At 43.0% G+C, this 22,339-nt stretch overlaps 1 protein-coding gene across 2 annotated transcripts in view; it reads left to right on the forward strand.

The window, feature by feature from the left end:
* Positions 1 to 11,705, forward strand: part of LOC144783023 (cytochrome P450 2G1-like) — a 278,934-nt gene extending 267,229 nt beyond the window's left edge. For both annotated transcript variants that reach the window (XM_078662211.1, XM_078662212.1), the window contains exon 10: positions 11,288 to 11,705. In XM_078662211.1, coding sequence (XP_078518337.1) covers positions 11,288 to 11,469 — 182 coding nt within the window. In that variant the 3' untranslated portion in view covers positions 11,470 to 11,705. The remainder of the gene's footprint in view (positions 1 to 11,287) is intronic.
* The last annotated feature ends 10,634 nt before the right edge of the window (positions 11,706 to 22,339 follow it).

The raw sequence follows: 22,339 nt of genomic DNA on the forward strand, positions 1-22,339 counted from the left end.
TTTGCCTAGGGTTCAACACCATAACTTAGTTTTGGTTGCGTTGATTTCTAGACCCCTGTCGGTACAGAAGGACACAAATGAGTCTAGGACCCTCTGTATCCCCATAGGAGTTTTGGACAGCAGCAGGGTGTCATCCGCAAACATAATTGCAGGCACCCTGCTGCCGTTCAATTTAGGGGCGTCAGTGTATTCAATGGCATTTAGATGGGCGATTACCCCGTTGACAAAGAGGCAAAACAGGGTTGGTGCCAGCACACAACCCTGCCTAACCCCTCGGTCAACGGGGAATCTGTCCGTTAATGCCCCGGACCTCCCACACCTAACTCGGGCATAGTTGTTTTGGTGTAGTCTCTGTAGGATTATCAGGATGTCCGGTGGGACGCCCATCTCACCCAAAACACTCCATAGTTTCCCTCTCGGCACTAAGTCGAAGGCGGCACGGAGATCCACAAAAATAGTGTATAGGCTGCCGCCCTCGAATATCGCCGCCCTCCAGTAAATAATGTTTAGTCTAAAAACCTGGTCCACTGTGGAGACTCCCTTTCTAAAGCCCGCCTGGTACGGACTAAGAACCCCCATCTCTTCTGCCCAATCCTGGAGGGGGTTCAGCAGTACCCTGCCAAACAACTTCTGTGGCACGTCAAACAGACTAATTGGTCTGTAGTTGGCTGGAAGGAGAGGCGAGCCCTTTTTGAATATAGGAACCACCTCCGCCCCCAGCCAAGTACTGGGGATGTCCATCCCACTAAGAACTCCATTAAAAAGAGTAACCAAGTAGGGGGCCCAGATATTGGGCTCCTGCTTGAACAGATCCCCGGGTAGGCCGTCCAATCCTGGCGCCTTTCCCGAAGTAAGTCCTGCAATTGCAGACTTAACCTCGTCCAGTCTTATTAGATCCCCCTCATAGTCAGGCCAGGCAGCTGCGAAGTCGTTGGTAGGTTCTCCCAGCTGAATAATAGTAAGTAAGTAAGTAATCTTTATTGTACAGTTAACAAAAACTCACAATTTTTAAAACTTGCAATTTAAAAAGAATAAAAATAGCTTTCAAACTTTAGAAATACATGGGTCGGCTTTATCTCGCTTTGTGTGGTAGAGAATAAAATTCATGTTTTCAATTTAGTTTATTGGTGTTATTGTGTGAGCCGGAGTCCCAATGTGTTACTCGAGGTGCGTTGTCTGTCTGCTAGTCTACTTTCTCGTTTTGCTGTTGCTTTAGTCTTCCCGCCACTGTATCAAAATATTTTGAGAGACGGCAGTTTAACTGGGTCTCGTGTGGGTTAAAACACAGTTTGACTGCCTTTCTACAAGTCCTGATGCCCTTCTGATTGAATAATAAATAATTACTATAGAAAATGTTGATGTTTCAACTCTACACACAATTTACACGGGTCTCATTAGGGCACAAACATGCCATCTGGAACACCATTCATGTGCTGTGGTTGTCATTGTTAGTTGGCTTCTGGATCCCAACTTGTCGCTGCATGGTGGCAACAAACAACGACCACCTCAGCACACAAAGGATGTACACTGCTTGCAGGTGTTGTGCCAGACAGCACGTTTGGGTCCTGAAGAGACTCACGTAAATTGTGTGTTGGGTTGTAATTGTAGTGTCCTCCCCAGCCCCCATACTCATAAATGACTATGCGACACATGGAACTTGGTATTACACGCCTTTATTCTGCTATGTGTAACTGCAAACTTCACATTCTAAACATCAACTCTATTACTCACACCCAAACACTTATGTCAAAGTTCTACAAAGTCCACCAGGAACCAAAAGGCTCCCATCATTGATAACTCGCAGACACTGCATCTCCCCTTTGATAAATAAAAAATATAACTGTTTTTTTGGGCACTACCACTATGGGCAAAACCCACGGAGCTGGACCAGTAGATCGCCCAATGCATTAGTAATGGCTCAAGCTCCTTCTCAACAGCTTCTTGTCGATGAAATGCAATCTGTCTATATCTTTGAGCAACAGTACGAATGTCCTCATTGATATGCAGTTTCACTTTCATTGTCTTAAGTTTTCCTAATCCATGAAACAATGATGGAAACTGACTTTCTATTTTGTGATGAACATTCATGTTGTAGTTCACAGGTATCGGCCCCATATCGGCAGCAGTATTGAAACTGAATAAACAGGCAGTACCTTGAAGCACATGCATGTGTGCTTGTACCTTTGTTCTTTTGTGTTTCATGGTTGGTACAAATGAACTTTGACTCTTTAATGGTGTCATTGCAGCCCATGTATACACTTTAGTCTTTGATTTTGTCAGACAGGGCCATGGAGATAGATTATTGTAGTTCTCCTCAGGCATAATGTCTGTCAATGCACTTCTGTCAATAATAAAAGGTATGGAGCATCCATTTACTTTTAGTGTAATTTTCTGACAATATTTGGAAGACTTTGTGATTTTACACGTCGACTTCCCTTCGATTTAAATTCTTCTTTGCATGTGACCAGTTCAAAAGGTGCACATTTTTTAAAGGAAAATATCAACATCACACATACGTCTTCTTCATTGTCACTTGACAATGGAACTGAAGTGCTCTTAGACGAAGATTTATACGATGATCAACTTCGTTTAGTTTTGATTTGTCTCAGCTGATTTTGCTGCTTAGCCTTGCAGGTGTGTGTAGAACGTTACTTCTGGAACGTTTGGACATCCATCATGCTTTCTTGTTGTGACTCACTTAGCTTTTGCTAAGCCTGGCAAACCATTACAAAATGGTTCACCTTCCCACATCCCTTGCATACCTTCCCAATGGCAGGACATGTAGCTTCGTATGGAAACTAAAATCCACACCTAAAGCACTTCTTTTTCTTTGAAGACATCACTTTGTGTCCTTCAGTTTTGTGTTTCTGCTTACTATTCATGTTCGTGACAGACTCACTTTGGGCACCTCCAGCCTCCATCTCAGAAGCTTGTCAATCAGCCTGCTCCTCAGCTCCGGCAGCCTTGAGAACTCCCTCCAGACTAAGGGTTTCTCTCAGCATTTTTTGTCTGAATGAATCTGACAGACTTCCATTGATGACTCAGTGATGTATATCTTCTTCATCATTGAATTCACTTAACTTAGTGTTTGATGAGCGTATCAAGTCAGTCAACAAATTTGTTGATTGTTTCACCAGCTTTCTGTTGTTCCTGACTGAAAATATCTCTCGTAATCAACATTCAGCACAGGATTGAAGTTTAGATGTAATGCTTCTTTAATTTGATGGTATGTGACTTTCTTAGTTCATGGTAATTTCTTTATTACCTCTTTTACTCCTTCACCGGCAAGATTGTTTAGGTATTTGGCAATCTTCTTGTTGTCTGTTTCTAACAGTGCATCAATCGTCGCACCCACTCTCTGGCAGTGAAGTAAAGTAAAGTAAAAGTTTATTAAGCATAGTTAATTAAAACCAGTGCAATACATTTTACAAGAAAAAATCGTAAGACATCAATTTTTAAAACCGTTATAACTCTCTGGCTGTGAGACGCTATCTTCTTCTTTAGCGGTGAGTAGGGACTTTATTTCTTGCAAGGGTTCTTCATCCTTCTTGTCTCTTTTCATTGTATTTTTTTTATCCTGCCTTTAGCATTTCCTTGCATTAGAAATGTTTTCTGCTTTTAGCACTGCTTTGCACTCAACTATCACTGTTTTTAATGTTGTCGTACTGTATGATTTATAGATCAGTGTTGCATGGTGGTGCATTACCTCTATCACAGCCTTACTAGCAGGTTTTTAGCCAACAATGAGTAAACTCCTCAGTGAAGCTTTTATCATCTTCAAACGCTTCTCTCTGGCTCAGTGGCATAACATAGCCCCCCCCCCCCGCAACCCCTCGCAGGGCTAACTCACAAGACATTACAGAAACATCAACCTTTTAAATAGAGATTGTCTGTTATTAAATCAGCTGACTGCAGTAGTCAGTGAATACATGTCGAACTGTTGCGCTATTTGGAACTTTGAGACATCCTGCCTGTATATGTCACATCCTCTCCAGCGCGGAGCACATAAAGGAAACACATCACACACGGATCTCGTCAACAGACCTCTTTATTATTCAGCAGGCAATCACACAATTACCTGACAGTACCGATTATGTCATGATTTTAATAACCACACATTAACACCTCCCAGCAGCACATTCCTGTTTGAAGTCCTCTCAGAACCACAAAGGTCCCAATGCTCATAACATCAAGGCTCTACAATATATGTATCACTGTAAATGTTGCACATCACTGCACCTTTGAGCACTGCACTGTCTACACTAACTATGTGTATATGTGGTATACCATACCTGTTTTGGAGAATAAATGGAGCATATAGTTTTTTTGTGTCAAAAGAGGGAGTTATATTAACTGAATAACAAAAGAGTCCCATGGAACCGTTAGATTTGTTCTCGCTTTTCACCCTTGTTCCATAATTGGGCATAAAGGTCAAGTCCTGTGTGTTGTTATTTGATTAGAAATGTAGCAGTATTTGTTCACATATCTAAAGTAAATAACAGAACATAAAATCCTAATATACACAAATTAACATGACACAACCAATATAGACCGGGACACAAAACAGTGAAACCATAATGTAACAGAATTACAGTGCAACACAGCAAAAGCACACAATAATATAATAAGGCAGTGTAACAGAAAAATAGCACAAACGTATTATGACCAATCACCATCACAACAAAATGCAATGCAAAAATATATTACCACCTCCAGTTATCTGCTTTCATAAAGCAGTGTAGAAAAGTGTTTACACTAAGCACCACCATGCTCACCACAGAGAACATGAAAGCAAAGAACTTTTAAAAGCAAGCATAACATTACTTTTCTTATTATCTGGTTTTGTATCTGTGTGAATAGTAGCTTATTAGCAAGCTATAGCTACCCCCTTCCACATAATGATTGTTTAAAATATTTGATAATGGGAAGTCATTGGTGTCAAACATTTCACAATACTTTTTTTTTTTGCTTTATTCGACTTTTAGTCATAAAAGCAACCTCCTAACCATCATACAATAAATACTAAATATAAGAATAGTGCATTAAAAAACATATTAAACAGCAAAAGTCGAAATGCTAATAATACTAAAAAATGTATACATACAATTTTATAAAATTTCATATAAAAATGTTAAAAAGGACAAGCAAGATTATACAGGCAGTTGATAATTCATATTATTCAATAGGCTTTAGAGCACGAGATCTTATAACCCACGCCCAGGCAAGGAATTTTGCTACGCCTATTACCAATGGTGTTGAGGTATCAGATGTTAGGATTCTTAGGGCCTGTGAACAACAGCGGGTGCCCATGTTCTTACAAATTGGTTTTAGCCACTTTCGACGTGGAGTCGCATAGAGGGGGCAGGAAAGAAACAGGTGTGCAATGTCCTCTATTTGGTTTTTACAATGGTCGCAATAAGCGTCCTGTGGTGGGGACCAATTTTGTGTAAAAGCATTCACTGGTAGAGTTCCCACACGGAATTGGAAATATAGTTTCCTATCCAGTGGACGTTCAACTACATCCCAATATTTTTCGTATAATGGAATTTGTTTAGTATCCAAAAAACGTGAAGTCAGGGAAGATTGCAAACCTTTATGATACAGAGTTACGTACACTGACTCCCAGTAGTTATCTTTCAGTTGCTTTTTCGAAGGAAATAGGGCAGCATCCTTGTTACCCCACAAACGGTCCAGGCCCAATTTCACCAATGTTCCCCGAAGTTCCTTTAGCCATGCAATGCAGTGGAAGCGATCAAAATTCACAACATCAAAAAAAGCCGATGCATAGTGACTTAACTCTGGGGTTACCATTAGCCGCCTCCAATACAACAAAGGACGTAGGCGTGCAATGTCTTCAATGTTTTTCCTGCCTAAGTCCATTTTAAGTGGGATTATAGGTGTACTTTGTGGGGCCCTAACGAGCCCTCGCAGGAATCTATTTTCCGCCCGCCCTAAGTCTCCTAGGTTTGAAAAACCCCAGAGCTCAGACCCATATAAGCATGCACTTACTACCTTCATACTGTAAACTTCAAGTGCACAATTTATAGGTCTTGTCATAGAGGTATTATGTTTGATAGTAACTGCGCCGGCTAACTGGCTGAATTTTAAAGATGCCATGTTGATGTGTGATTTCCATTTCATATCATCTTGAAGGGTGATTCCTAGATAAGCAAAGGCATCTACTTTTTCCAGTGGTTCACCCTTATATTTTATCACCCCCTTGAAACCTGTTTGGGAACTTAGGCACATAAATTTGGTTTTGCTGGTATTTAATTCCTGGCCTCGGCTGTCGCAAAAAAACCCAAAGGCATCCACCGCTTTCTTCAATCCACTGGGCGTACGTGATAATAAGAGCGTATCGTCCGCGAACATAAGTACGGGGACGTGTACACCTGCCATGGTTGGAGCATCGTTTGGAGATTTATTTAAATGCTCTACAATTCCATTTATATAGATTGAAAAAAGCGTTGGGGCCAGGACGCACCCTTGCCTCACCCCTCGTTCTACTGGGAAGGGGGACGTCACTAACCACTGTTTGCCCCATCTTATTTTAGCATAATTATTTTCGTGAAGGCGCACCAGCAAAGTAAGGAGCTCATGGCTTATTCCCGCCTCAGCCAGGGTTTCCCACAGTTTCTCTCTCGGCACCAGGTCAAACGCAGCTTTTAGGTCCACAAAAACTGCATACAATGTGCCATTTCGCAGCGTGACATTTCTCCAACACATTTCACAATACAGCTTTCAGTGTCAAGGGAAACATTGACAACACTGGTTGACAGGGGACTTTAGTTTTCAAAGTCAGCGTTTGAATTGACAGTGCCATCATTTTTCCATGGGTGTCCCCTCTGCAAAGAATTATGTCCAGTTTGCCAGTACTGTGGCAGAGTGCCCATTTTTGCATGATTGTAGAAACAAAGTTACAACGGCGGACTCCAAGTCCCGCACTAGCCTTAGAGTAATTACCCAAAATAACGTCTGGATATTAATAAACTGAATGGTGTGCACAATCTGCTCCTGCACCCGCTGTTGAAGGATGCAACCCACCTGAACGGGAAACAAACGTTGAGGAAACAATGGAACGGTGCACTCCCAAGGTAAAGTGATGTCAAATAAAGAAGCATGATCAGTATCTTCATAGGTATCATCTTTATTTCAATATATCCAAAGAGGCAAACACACATCAGCCAACGTGTTTCGTTCATATGATGAACTTCATCAGGGCGGTGAATATATGCCGGAAAACATCGCTCGTCAATACATTGGGTCCAATAATCCTTAAATAGCAAATATCATCAATATGTAGCGGGTGCCTCCATGATAAGGGCCAACGGCCAATAGCCTGCAGAATCGGTCCGGGCGTATCGGTACTTCCAATTGCATGATTGCCCCCTACTTTGTGCCTGATGTTGAAGCTCTTTGACTAAGTGTGCCCTGGGTTCCTGCTAACCAGGTACCCAGCGTCTATGTTCTTTCCATAAAACTGTACCTTAGCAACCCCAATTGACAACTGCTTCACCACATGTAAGTACCTTGTCAAAGGTACCATGGGTACCAAGGGCACTGTGACCAGGGAAGGCCTCTAAGAAAAACAATACATATTGTGCCACCCTTAGAGGCCCATAGAGGCCCTGTACCTTAACACACACACACTGCCCTTGCAGGCTGCGTGTTTTTAGTGCAGAGAAAAGTGAAGAGTCGACATGGCATGACATGCACCCACTTCCTATGGTATAAGTAAGACACCTCTCCAGCTGGGTGCACTATACTACTGATGAGATTACAGGTGCATGAGCCCTGTACCCCAACAGTGTTCATTCTTAGGCATTGTAAGTGCAGTAAAGCCATAAAGAGTACATGGTCTGGGAGTTTGTCATTATAAACTCCACAGCACCATGATGGCTTTACTGAATTCTAAGAAATTTGGCATCAAACTTTTCAGCACATTAAACCCACACTGATGCCAGTCTAGGATGTATTGCCAAATGCACCCGAGGGCAACTTAGAGATGCCTACTGAAAAGCGATCTAACTCTAGTGTCCTAACTGAGTGGCTGTCTCCAGTTGCAACCCAGGCATGTTTCTGGACCCCTGGGCTGAGAGCCTCCTGCTCTTGGGGTCCTGCCACAAAGAAATTCTGGGCAGAGGTGCCAAGCCTCCTCCCCAGGATGGGCAGGGTCCACGGAGAGGAAGATTAGAAGGCTTGTCGCCTTTCTGAGCTGATCCAGCCATTTGGTGTGCCCAGCAAACTTGCCCCCACTGGTTTTAACCCCCACTTTGGGGGGAAGGATTTCATTGGGAAAACTAAGATAGGAGGAGAGGTGTGCCCACCTTTGCTAACCCCAACCCTCAGGTGGTGGAGGCGAGGCGAAGCACAACTTTCAGTGCCCGCCATTTTGAAGATGGGGGTACCCAGACAACCAGAGTGAGGTTTATGCCCCCCTCCCACTAGAGGGTAGCATAATAGGGGGTGTACCCACCCCAAGGAGGGACCCATTGTTCCCAACCAGGTCCTACCTGAAACACCCCCAACCTTGCCTCCTCAGACAAGCAAGAATAAGGAGGACAGAAGAGCAATGGTGAAGAAAGAAGAGAAGGATACCAACTGACTTGGCCCCAGCCCTACCGCCCTATCCTGCCTTCCACCTGCTCCAGTGGTATCCCAGTGTGTCCTGTAGCCAGCAGCCCCCAGAACCCAGATGACCTGCCCTGGCTTCCCTACAAAGACTCTGTCTCCCATGAGCACCAAACTTGCTCAAGAAACAGACTCTGGCTCCTGCCATGTCAAACATTCTGCACCACTCTACACCCGACGCCCACAGCCCGAGTTAGAGTTGCCCAACACCATGAAGAGGTCCCCCCAGTGATCCTGATCAGGGATATGGTGATCTTTGACCTTCCTCAAGCCTCCCGATATCTCCTGCAGACTCTATCCCACCGACCACGACCAGAGCTGGTAAGGAAACCCTATGTCTAAAGTCACCTCTACACCTGACACCCCATGGCTTTGGGGGCTCAACCAATGGTGTCCAGGCAATCCCCAGCATCCCAACTTACCTCTCCAACTGGTGGTCACCTCTAGGAAGCCACCTTACTCAGAACCTGCAGTGTTTGTTCTGACCTGAGCTCTCCCTTTGAAAACAATGTGGCACAAGACGCTGATTGAGTACCTTGCACCTGGCTGTCCCTGTGCCGCTGTGGGTGCACCTTGCATGCTAACGTAGACCCCCCTTTGCCCTGAACATAACCCTAGGAGCTATGCTCCCTCAACCCTGTGGCCTGCCAGAGAGCAGCCACCAACCGACAGCCCCCATGCCCAAGTGCCGCTGAGGGTGATTTTTTGAGTGCATCTTTGACCCTGGGTGAACCCATGTTCTAACCTCAGAACTTCAACACCAAAGACTGATTGCTTACCTGCAAACATATAAGCTCTTTTTTTCTCCACAGGATTGCATTCACTGTTTTCCTCTGAAAAAGTTCTGAGTGGAGTTGTGTTTTGTACGGAAACCTAAGCAACTGTGTTTTAATGAAAAACGTTTTACTTACCTTTTTGTAGGAAATCTCAGAGTGTGCTATTTAGGCATATTACAAAAAGTAATCCAAAAAGTACTCTAAAAAGTAATCTGAAAAGTAATCACCAATTGCAAACCTGTAACAAAAATCATCTTCATCCAGCTTGCTTGTTGATCAATCTGTCTTGGAAAGTACAATTCTACTTACCTGTACCAAGTTCTGCTTGGTTTTAAAAATAAAATACAACTAAAGAAATGTTTTTGATAGAAACAATTGGTCTGAGTTTAGTCTTTGAGTGTGTGACCCCATTTCTTGCCTGAGTGTGTACAATACATGCTTAACACTACCCTCTGATAAGGCCTTACTGCTCGCCCACACTACCACAAACAGAAAGGTAGATATTATCTACTTGTATCTCTGTAAGCCTTTGGGGATCCACCGGAATCTGTACACACTTTACCTTACTTTGGTATAGTATATACAGAGTCAGCTTCCTACAAGTACAACCAGTTTGCCAAGGCTGTCCCATATGTTAATAATTACCCCCAATGTGGAAGTATCATCTTTTTACCAAAGCTACCATTAAGGTTAAGAATTTCCTCCAGTAGGCCCCTGCTGGTTTTGCCATTGGTACCCCCACATGACTAGAACTACTATCAGTGTGCCAGGGGCAGTGGCAGACTCAAAGAGTAGAATACTCAAGTACACACTTTGTTTTACAGTGGGACTCATTTGCAATCACACACCGTCACTCTCACTCATACTTTAAATGCTCCCTCACTCATTCACATGAACTTACTCTCACGGACTCCCTCAAAATCACATACATTCACTGTTACTCACAGTCTCATTCTCTTTCTCTCATTCACATTGTTGCACTTATTCTCACTCATTGGGATTCACTCATTATCACTCACTGTTGCACATACAATTACTCACTTAACTCTCCATCACTCACTCTCTTACACACACACAAGCAGACACACACACTTTCACTCTCACACACACACACACAAATGCATATATTCCTCACCCACATGGACGCACATATTTGCCAAATTATTTTCAATTTGAACAGTTAGTGTTCGCTAGACCCTAGGAGCAGGAATATAGCCCCCTCATACCTTGAGCACTGAAGCAGGAATCTGAGAATTGGAAACTAAGCAGTGATGCGGAGTTTCCAGCTTTCAAATTTGTGTTTTTTTCACTTCATCCTCACCCCATTCATCACAGAATGAGGTGAGGGTCCGTGAGACTCCTGACCCCATGCCACTTTGTAACAAGGTGGGAGAGGATGAAGATGGCAGATAGCTCCGGGCACTAAAGGGCTTAAGCCTGAAGTTCCTGGAGTTACCTGTAGGGGTTATCGTGCACCTTGACACAAATGGGGCTGCACTTATGCGTGTCCTCAAACACCAGGGCTGTGACCTTTTTTAGCCCTGGAAAGTCTGTCCATGACTAGCATAGGTGCTTCTACGTGCCTGCCACAGCCATTAGACAGATTTACTGCCTCAGGCAGGCTGCTTCTCAGCCCAAAGATCCGCATATTCCTTAGAACAGGCTTTCAAAATCTATAGGAATCTCAGAGCCTGACCAGCAGTTCGGAAAAACCTGCATATGGAAATAATGTGGAATTGGTGACCCCAGTATGGCAACACAACTACCAAAAGATATTGTAAAACATGAACAGTTTGGTTGTCCATTTTTTAGAGTAAATGGATACTTTATCTGATAAATCAACTTTATAATTGACTGCTCTCTTCTACTGTGTTTTTTAGGTAAGCGGATTTGCATTGCAGAGGGACTGGCCCGCATGGAACTGTTCCTTCTCTTCACTGCCCTTCTGCAGAACTTTGACATCAAGCCTGTTGTTAACCAGGAAGAACTTGACGTTACACCAGTAACAACTGGCTTCGGAAATTTCCCGCAGGCATACCAGCTCTACATCACCCCACGTTAAAAATTGATGCAGGACAGTGGAGCACCAACAATTGTCCACTTTCATCCCCACAGCACAGTCATTCATGATACGTTCATCTTTGGTACACTGAAAGCATTAGTTTTCTTTATCTGCTGAGCACCAGAGATGCATTTTACTGACTCTCCGTTTCACTAAAGGTTATTTGAAATATCCGGTTTTGGGGGATTTCTGTTTTTATACAGATGAAAAAGGGTCAATAAAAAAAAAAAAAAAATTACCTTTCTTGGAGTATCATTTCATTTCAAAAAGCTTTATTCGACAGTGAGTCAAAAAAGCACATACAGTACACAGAACTAGACAATACAGAATAAATAGAACATATAAACTACATATAATAAAAATTGTATTAAATTCCGATTTATGCTGCCGATTTACAAAAAGTATAAAAAGATTCATCCATGATGTATTAAAATTCCCTATTAAAAACATGAAACTGTACAAAAAAACCTTATGACAGATTAACAGTACTTGGCAATAAAGTGCGTGATCGAATAATCCAGGCCCACCTTAAAAATTTAGCTAGACCAATGGCCAAGTGGGGAGAGCAATCTGATTCAAGTATCCTCAAAGCTTCTGCGCTCCACTGAGTACCCAGAGAAGAACAAACAGGTCTCAACCATTTGGAACGTGGGGCTGAATAAAGGGGACATAGAAATAAAAGATGGGCAGTACTTTCCACCATGTCCATACAATTATGACATTTGTCTTCTGATACAGGAGCCCATTTATGGGTAAAAGCTTTTATAGGCAAGGTTCCTGTTCTAAATTGAAAGTATAGTTTTCGATCTATAGGCCTCTCTATTATGTCCCAATATGCTTCATAAGACGGCCATGACTTATGGACCAAAAAGAGGCCTGTCAGGTTGGTATTCATACCTCCGAGCTGGGAGGAAGATAGTACCATTTCCCAATATCTATCTTTCAACTGGCGCTTTGAGGGGAAAGTTGCAGTTTCTGGGTCCTCCCATAAAAGACTTAAATCCAACTTTGCCAAGAGAGACCTTAACTCTTTTAGCCACTGGATTTTATGGAAACAATCTACAAAAATCACGTCCTTCAAACCCTGGGCATAGTATACAGATTCTGGGGTGGTCCAGATTCGCCTCCAATACAACATTGGGCGTAATCTTGCCATATCCATCACATTTTTTCTGCCTAGGTCTAGGCAGAGGGGGACCATCGGGGTACTTTGAGGAACCCCAACTAAGCCACGTAGGAATTTTGGAGGTGACTTAAATTGCTAAATCCCCAGAGCTCCGCCCCATAAAGGGCAGAGCTAATCACTTCCATGTTGTATATTTCCAATGCTGGTGTTATTGGTTTAGTGAAGGAGGATTTATATTTAGAGTTTAGTACACCTACTAACTGATGATATTTTAGAATCGAATCCTTGTGGTTTTTCCACCCCATGTTGTTCTGTAGCAAAATACCTTGGTAGGTAAAGGCATCCACCTGTTCTAACGGAATATTATTCAGGTGGATTTTACCTTTACATGGTTTATTATGGTCAAAGGAGATAAACTTTGTTTTTGTAGTGTTTACTTCAAGCCCACGAATGGAGCAGAATTCCCCAAATGCATTAACAGCCTTCTGGAGGCCACTCGGGGTCCGGGAGATGATGAGGGTATCGTCCGCAAACATGAGAACAGGTATGCGGGCCCCAGCAAGGACTGGGGCATCAGTGGGGGAACTGGAGAGATGGTCCACAATTCCATTGATGTATAAGGAAAACAGGGTGGGAGCCAGGACACATCCCTGCCGAACACCACGTTTCTTGGAGTATCATTTATTGAAACAATCAATGCACTGATTCTTGTGCGCCACTTTTCATCAGGTGCAAAGCTCTCAAGATTTCCAGTTCCCTGTTGAAGTATTTCATCCAGTCCATGTTTTCTTTCATTGCATCCTAGGATTTATACAGTCCCAATTTGCAAAGAAAAACTTGGATCAATGAGTTTGTCATGGTCCGTGGAAACTTAAGAGCATTGCGTGCACAGTGTCCTCGAAATGCTTCTCTCTGAGATTCCTTCCATCTCTACACTGAACACTCTTAAAAGGTATCAAACTAAATTTATTTTAAACTTTCTCTCAGTTTTTATCTCATTTCTTATTATACTTGGCATCGGTAACCAACTAAAAGTACGAAGAACAAAAGTGCATTTTTGGCACTAAAATCATCCATTGGGTTACAGCCAGTGATGTACTTTTCCCTTTGATCAGGTCCTTTAAATGACATCCATCCAGATAAATCAACTCATCATGTCGAATTTGAGGGTTGAAACTGACTTTATTGCCCTAAATCTGAGGATGGCATCAACCAACCTAAAGTCAATACCACTGAAGGGACAAAAACAGAACATACATTTCTAAAGCGAGTGATTACCTTTTTCATAGTCCCCTTGGAGGACACTCAAACCTAACAACATTGACGACACCTTACACTCTATGCTATCATTGTGCTGGAGAAATAAAGTTATTTCTGAGTGAGTGAGTGACTACACCTAAATTCAAACTTGTTAAACAAGATGTATTACTTGCTCTCGACAATTCATTTTTTTCTACTACTGAGGGGCCGATTCCGATTTCGGTCAGAAGGGCTCCGAACGATGGTCGGAGCCCTTCCGACCGAACAGGAACGTGTCGCCCGGATTCCTTTCCGACCTAGCCATTCTGATGGGTTCGGTTGGAAAGGAATCCGACTCGGATTTCCGTATTGCTGACGACAGGCTCGGGGAGCCCGTCCGCCGTCCAGAAATCCCTCAGTACTCCCCCGGCCGCCTCCTTGCGACCGAGGGAGTATGATGGCAGTTTTTCACTGTCTTTTCATGTCGGTTTTTCCGGCATGAAAAGGCAGTCGGAAACTGTCTTTGGGGGCCCCCAGTAGGGCCCCCATGGGTGCGAGGCTGCCGAATGGCGGACTGTGGGCACCTATGGTGCCCCTCTGTGGATCACTGCACCCAGTGACAGGCACCTTGGGGTGCCGGCCACAGGGTGCAGGGATAACCTGCACCCCTGTTTTTCACAATGCAAGCATGCTTTCTGCTCGGAATGCATGCTTGCATTGTGAAGTATACGACTGCGACCGAACCCTGTTCGGTCGCATCATAGTAGCAGGGCTGTAACCGACGACAGCAGGTAGGTAGGTTTTGGCTCCTGACTGATGTTGGATGGACCGAGTCATTCTGACATCGGAATCGGCCTCTGAGTGTACCTAGCCTTCCATGTATGCCTATGAGTGACTGATTATGGGCTTGTTCACAAATATATGTGTCCTTAGGCAGTTTTACAAACCGGTTGTCAATAGCCCCCAATCATTACACACATAAAATACCCCCAGTGGTATTACAGATTATTTTGAGTTGATACACTCATGAACATGCTTAGTGGATGTTACATATAAAATTACCATCCCACCAACAGAGTAGTAAACTAGAGATTAGCAATATTACTCAGTGACTGGCCTGAAGATGTTCATCCAGAGATTCTGTGGTTATTCATATTCCAGAGAATCTAGAGTGGAAATGCTAGTGTCCTTATAACATGCATTACATGTAGTTGGTATATGGATTATTTTCAATATTTTGTTTATACTGGGAGCAAAGTGGACAAGATGCTCTAATGTCAAAGTGGAATTCCTAGAGAGACTTAAGGAATTCTGGGTGAGAAAGACAGTTGGGGCTTTCGAGAGACAGCAGCAGCAGGTCACGTTTGACAGACTGTTCTTTAAGATTTTTTATAGAGGTATTCTAATTCTATCTGAGTTTTTTGTGTGAGATTAATCAATGGGGGCATGACCCGCCTTCCTCCTAAAAGAAAATGGATTATCCAAATACTAACCTAGATGGAGATGGGAAAGGGAAACAAGGGAGGCAAAAAACCTCACCTTGGTAAGAACCAGAAGCTTTGCACGGATTTGGTATGTTTTACATCAACCTTTTGTGAACATGGTCTTCACTGAGCAAAATACAAAATTATAATATCTGTGACCTGCCATATTGTGAAATTCAGACAGTATGAAGCAGTACTGCAAAAGCACAACACCATTCGGTATAACGGACATTGTCTTGCCGTCTGAAAGACATTTTGGGACATGTAGTTCTGAACGCAAGTCACGTGATTGTGAATGTGTAAACACCTGTGGGCCTTGTGAAGTTGCTATTCCTATGATTAAGGCATTCAAGCCAAAACACGTCAGGAGTTCACGCAGATGCAGCCTGCAACATTTTAATAAATGCTTTGTGAAGTCTGGAACTGGGCTGTGGCACCTCTGATTGCTGTTCTAATTACAGGGATTTCCATCACCGACAGCCATAGCCACCCTGCAGGGTCCGGGACTCCCGATGACGGAGTTTTTTGTGTCTGACATATATATATATATATATATATACGGCTTAATAACATGCATTACCAACAAGGACGATTTGTAATAACAGTGCTGTATTCATTGACATTAGGCCGCAAATTTTATATGTGTAAAAACGTGACGAAATATAATGATTCTGGCTTTTATTTAATTATTTAAAATGACCAGGAACATATGTTAATAAATTCTATAAGAAATTAATTTTAAACTGTATCGCCTGTGGTAACGTTTACAAAATATTTAGACTGTAATATACAATGTTAAGATTACTGCTCACGGGGTATGAACGGCAGTCCACTTTCTATGCACATGCCTGAAATGACGAAATGTTTTTTAAGTCTGCCTCCTTCCGTGTCAATGGTAGACACTGACGAAGGAAAACCGAAACGCATTTGTCTGCTAAGTGTTTGTTATTAAAGAACAAACCTAACACTTCTCCTATGAGTGCCGGATTTTCTTTCCTTTTAGCGGGAGACGATTGGAGCGGTAATTTGTGACGTGGGGCGCCACCACGAGAGGCACCCGTCTGCGAGTGCCCCGGTTCTTTTGGTGCAACGGAGCGGCGATTTACACAACGGGGCACCGCGCTCACCAGAGAAAGCCACACCGAAGACCACGCAGAGAGGAGCAACCCGAGAGAGTGAGGCTTCACTGCAGGGTAAGCTCGAGTGCGTGCAGGTGTACTGAATGCGAGTGTGAGTAGCAAGACGAAGGAGAGGTGCAAGTATACATACAATCACCAACAAATCAAGAAACCAAAAATGGATGATGACATGTTTGGTGACAAGGCACGCAAAGAGGCAGCAATGGGCATGTTTCAAAAACGCCAAAAAGAGACAGGAGGGGCGAAATCGAACGAATACTCGGATGGCAAGGACTCGCTGGGTAATCTTTTCGCGCAATTAGAGAGATTGCGTGAAAGGGAAATAAGGAAGTGGTGGGAAGCCACTTCCTTGCAAAATTACGTTGATGTTGACCGCGTGCCGAGGGGGCTTAGAATATACACTGTCCCGGCATACGAGAACCCAGATCCCCGGCTGTTGGAATTATGGGCGGAACACACAGCCCTATCCAGCTGAGGAATGCTCAATTTGTTGATACAGTTCGCTTGGAGCGACAGAGAGAAGGCGATTAATGAAATTAAACTATTGGAGGAAGAAATTAATAAAGAAGTGAATGCATCAAAAAAGGATGATTTAAGATCTGAAATCAAGAAACGATTGAAAAATATGAACTGAAAATTCGCCAAAGAAAGAAGGAAAAGTATGAAAGGGATGAAAGAGACTATGCTCAGGGGAGAATTTTAATATTTGCAAAAAAATTCGATGCCCCCCGAAAGGAAATGAATAAAAAGCAAGTCTCTCCCACAACTTTGACAAGAGTTGAGAAATCTGAATCGGACATAACCGAAAATGATCAATCCGGAGATGAAACGGCAAGTACATCGAAAGAAAAAGTCCAAAAAACCCCTTTTCACATCGAGTTCAACCTAATTCGGGCATCATGGCTCCGGGGAGGGAAAAGCAAACCCCCAGAAACCACAGGAGGACCAGAAGAGGGGGCTGGAAGGGGAAAGGGAAGAGGCAAGAGCAACATAACTCCCAGAATTACGAGGAGCAAACGAGGAGCAAGATGGTAGGAGGTCAGGACAATTTAACGATCATAAATTTGACCAACAGAGTACTCTCACCATTGGAAGAAAAGACACTCAAATTAGGCTTGTCCTTCTGCCCCAATGAAAGACTCGAATTTACATAAACAAGGATTGACTTATTTACCTTTGTCCGGAAAATGAAACCGCATAAATTCTTCAAATTAAAACCTACAATGAAAGAAAATAGAAAATTAAAATCACGGGAAACAGACATTTTAACCATTGATGATCTCACAACTTGGGAGATCTTGGAGGAATTGAGAACAGATGAAGAAGGAGGCGGAGAGGGGACAGACTCCATCACACAAAGAACTAGAAGGGTAGGAGTCGAACAAGAAGCATCAACTACACAGTTTAAACCCCCCTCACAGTTCGTACCTACAATGCCATATGATGCAATCGATGCCTTCTCAGAGGCTGTAATCAAAGACTTGGTAAAATTCCGAACACAACAGAAGAAAATGAAAAAGAAATTACCAAACATGACAAAGGAACAAAGAGAAATCCTAAAAACATTAGACAATGACCAGGACATAATCTGTAAACCATCAGATAAAGGTGGCAACATTGTGGTGATGTCAAGAGACCAGTATTGCCAAGAAGTATACAGACAATTGGATGATGGGACATCCTATGAGAAGACGACTAGAATCATATATGATGAAAGCATTACGAAATATCAAACACTGTTGAATAAATGGCATAGCAACAACATGCTAGACACTGAGGAGTATTTATTTTTAAAAAATAACAATCCGACAGTGCCCACCTTTTACCAGTTACCTAAGATACATAAGGACAGTAAAAATCCACCGGGAAGACCAATTGTTTCTTCCATAGGAAGTGTATCTGAGAATATGTCCATTTACATTGACCATTTTCTTTTCCAGAGTGTCTTACAGTTAAACTCGTACATTAGGGACACCAAAGATTTTGTTAATAAAATTGAAAATGTGGTATGCAAATCATCTTACATACTAATAACCATGGACTAGTCTCTATACGAGCATAGATCATCATCAGGGATTATATGCCATCAAATACTTCCTTGATAAAAGACCAATGAAATTTGCAAAACACAGCAGTATGCTCTTAGAGTTTATTGAATACTGTTTATTTAACAATATCTTTCTATTTCAGGGACAAATGTACAGGCAGGACACTGGGACGGCGATGGGGACCTGCTTCGCTCCCAGCTACGCAAACTTGTTTGTCGGCAGGTGGGAGAAGCAGGTCACCCGGATCCCTGAATTTGGGAAATGGGCAGAAAATTTGAAATTATGGTATCGGTACATTGACGACCTCTTCCTTGTCTGGGAAGGGTCGTTAACTTCTGCAGAAGATTTTGTGGCACAATTAAATAAGAATAAGATCAATCTTAAATTTACAGCTGATATAAACGCATCAACAGTTAATTATCTGGACTTGAAAGTTAACTTAAAGGGTGAAAAAATTGAAACAGAACTTTTTAGGAAGGTGACAGCCAGGAATTCGGTATTACATGCCGATAGCAGTCATCCCCCAACCCAGGTAAGAAGTATCCCATATGGGGAAATTCTTAGGATTAAAAGGAACTGCTCAAGAGACACAGACTTTGCAAGAGCAGCACGAGAGAGTATCAGTAGATTTCAAACTAGAGGATACAATAAAGGCCTCTTAGAGAACACTCTAAAAAGAGTAGAGAGAATCCCCTGAGAACAGCTACTTAAAGAGAAAAATGAGAAAACCAAAAAGGCTGCAAAACATGGAGGAAAGTTTAGATTGATCACCACTTTCTCAGAAGATTTGAACCATCTGAGAAATATATTAAAAAGGAGCTGGCACATTCTAAAGACTGATCAAATTATAGGGAAAGATGTTCCAACCTTTCCCTTAATTACTTTCAGGAAAGGAAGATCTATTAAAGATAAAATTGTACACAGCCATTTGGCTGACACAATAGAAACAACAGGAAGAATCAAAGATATGCCAGGCTTTTTCCCTTGTGGTAAATGCAAGGCGTGTGAGAGCAGTAAGAGAGTAACCACATTTGAGGTACCAGGGTTAAAGAGGAAGAAGAGAATATCAAAATTCCTTACGTGCAATACCACCCATGCCGTATACTGTCTTATATGTCCATGCGGACTAAAATATATAGGAAGTACGGTAAAAAATGTAAAGTTATGAATACTGGAACACCAACGTGCGATTGTGAATAAGGACTTCAATTACCCTGTAGCGAAACACTTTGCCATGAAGCACAAAAGTAAAAGAGAAATGTTGCAATATTTCGCACTGGACTGTGTACCTATAGACCCAAGGGGTGGAGACAGTTTGCGGAGGCTGAGGAGGTTAGAGTCCCGCTACATAATAGACTTACAACCGAAGGCTCCCATGGGTTTGAATAGGAATGAGGAATTATCATCTCACTTAGGAAAAACATAGAATAAGAAAGGATGAACCCCTGTCCAAACCATATCATACCCTGTGAGAAATGCCGATCCATGGCTTAATAACATGCATTACCAACAAGGACGATTTGTAATAATAGCGCTGTATGCATTGACATTAGGGCGCAAATTTTATATGTGTAAAAACGTGACGAAATATAATGATTCTGGCTTTTATTTAATTATTTAAAATGACCAGGAACATATGTTTATAAATTCTATAAGAAATGAATTTTAAACTGTGTCGCCTGTGGTAACGTTTAGAAAATATTTAGACTGTAATATACAATGTTAAGATTACTGCTCATGGGGTATGAACGGCAGTCCACTTTCTATGCACATGCCTGAAATGACGAAATGTTTTTTAAGTCTGCCTCCTTCCGTGTCAATGATAGACACTGACGAAGGAAAACCGAAATGCGTTTGTCTGCTAAGTGTTTGTTATTAAAGAACGAACCTAACACTTCTCCTATGAGTGCCGGATTTTCTTTCCTTTTAACGGGAGACGATTGGAGCGGTAATTTGTGACGTGGGGCGCCACCATGGGAGGCACCCGTCTGCGAGTGCCCCAGTTCTTTTGGTGCAACGGAGCGGCGATATATATATATATTAGCTACACTCCCTGCCTGCTCACACAACCCATCGGTCACTCACCAAATAAACGCACCGATGGATGGGATCGCCGCCAGCCTGGGAATGATGTTGCATGCTGGGAAATGTGGTTCACCTGCGAACACAGAGGCGACTCCATACCGTGTTTTGGAGGCAACCCACGCTACTTCAAGTGGTGGGAAGGACACACTTCTTTGATGAAGGGATTGCAAGCAGCAGTGGCGACTTACTCACCAGGGGGGCATTTTGACAAAGGAAAGTAAACCCCCGAAACGCGTTAATGCCCATGGTGTTAATTGAAAATAAAGGATTGAACGGACCTCGAGTGCTGCCTCAAGTCTTCTTCTTGTGGGGGAGACGTCTGTGGAAATATATATATATATATATATATATATCAAAAAAGTGCTCAGATTTAAGGTCGCACTCCGTTGCAGTGTAGGTGAGCAACCTTTTATTTAACAGTATGCCATTTCTCCTCCAGTTCGTGATTTTTAAGCCTTACGCGTTTCGAAGGTTTTGTCCTTCTCTTCAGAGGCTCCCCACACAGCGAGTCGTTTATCAACGCTGCACCACCTGCTGCCTAATTTGAACTGCTCTGATGAGCTTTCAATGTGCTCGTCATTTCACTTCCACTCAGAATTGCAGCCTGGGTGATGTAGTCCATTTACTGACTCTTTTTTCCCTCCAATGGGTAACTCGCTGCGTGAACTTTTCCAAATAATGTTTTTACCCTCCAATGGGTCTCAGGTAGGAATCAGCATACATCACTGCAGCGCCATTCTCGAGCGGGTTTAGTCCCCCCCGCTGGGTCCTCAATTACTTCAAGGATGGTGCGTGGCCTCCACGGCCGAAGCCGCCGTGATTATGTTTACCAAAAAAGTGCTCAGATTTAAGGTCGCACTCCGTTGCAGTGTAGGTGAGCAACCTTTTATTTAACAGTATGCCATTTCTCCTCCAGTTCGTGATTTTTAAGCCTTACGCGTTTCGAAGGTTTTGTCCTTCTCTTCAGAGGCTCCCCACACAGCGAGTCGTTTATCAACGCTGCACCACCTGCTGCCTAATTTGAACTGCTCTGATGAGCTTTCAATGTGCTCGTCATTTCACTTCCACTCAGAATTGCAGCCTGGGTGATGTAGTCCATTTACTGACTCTTTTTTCCCTCCAATGGGTAACTCGCTGCGTGAACTTTTCCAAATAATGTTTTTACCCTCCAATGGGTCTCAGGTAGGAATCAGCATACATCACTGCAGCGCCATTCTCGAGCGGGTTTAGTCCCCCCCGCTGGGTCCTCAATTACTTCAAGGATGGTGCGTGGCCTCCACGGCCGAAGCCGCCGTGATTATGTTTACCAAAAAAGTGCTCAGATTTAAGGTCGCACTCCGTTGCAGTGTAGGTGAGCAACCTTTTATTTAACAGTATGCCATTTCTCCTCCAGTTCGTGATTTTTAAGCCTTACGCGTTTCGAAGGTTTTGTCCTTCTCTTCAGAGGCTCCCCACACAGCGAGTCGTTTATCAACGCTGCACCACCTGCTGCCTAATTTGAACTGCTCTGATGAGCTTTCAATGTGCTCGTCATTTCACTTCCACTCAGAATTGCAGCCTGGGTGATGTAGTCCATTTACTGACTCTTTTTTCCCTCCAATGGGTAACTCGCTGCGTGAACTTTTCCAAATAATGTTTTTACCCTCCAATGGGTCTCAGGTAGGAATCAGCATACATCACTGCAGCGCCATTCTCGAGCGGGTTTAGTCCCCCCCGCTGGGTCCTCAATTACTTCAAGGATGGTGCGTG

The sequence above is a fragment of the Lissotriton helveticus genome, chromosome 9 (genome assembly GCF_964261635.1).
Source record: "Lissotriton helveticus chromosome 9, aLisHel1.1, whole genome shotgun sequence".
Classification (NCBI taxonomy): domain Eukaryota; kingdom Metazoa; phylum Chordata; class Amphibia; order Caudata; family Salamandridae; genus Lissotriton; species Lissotriton helveticus.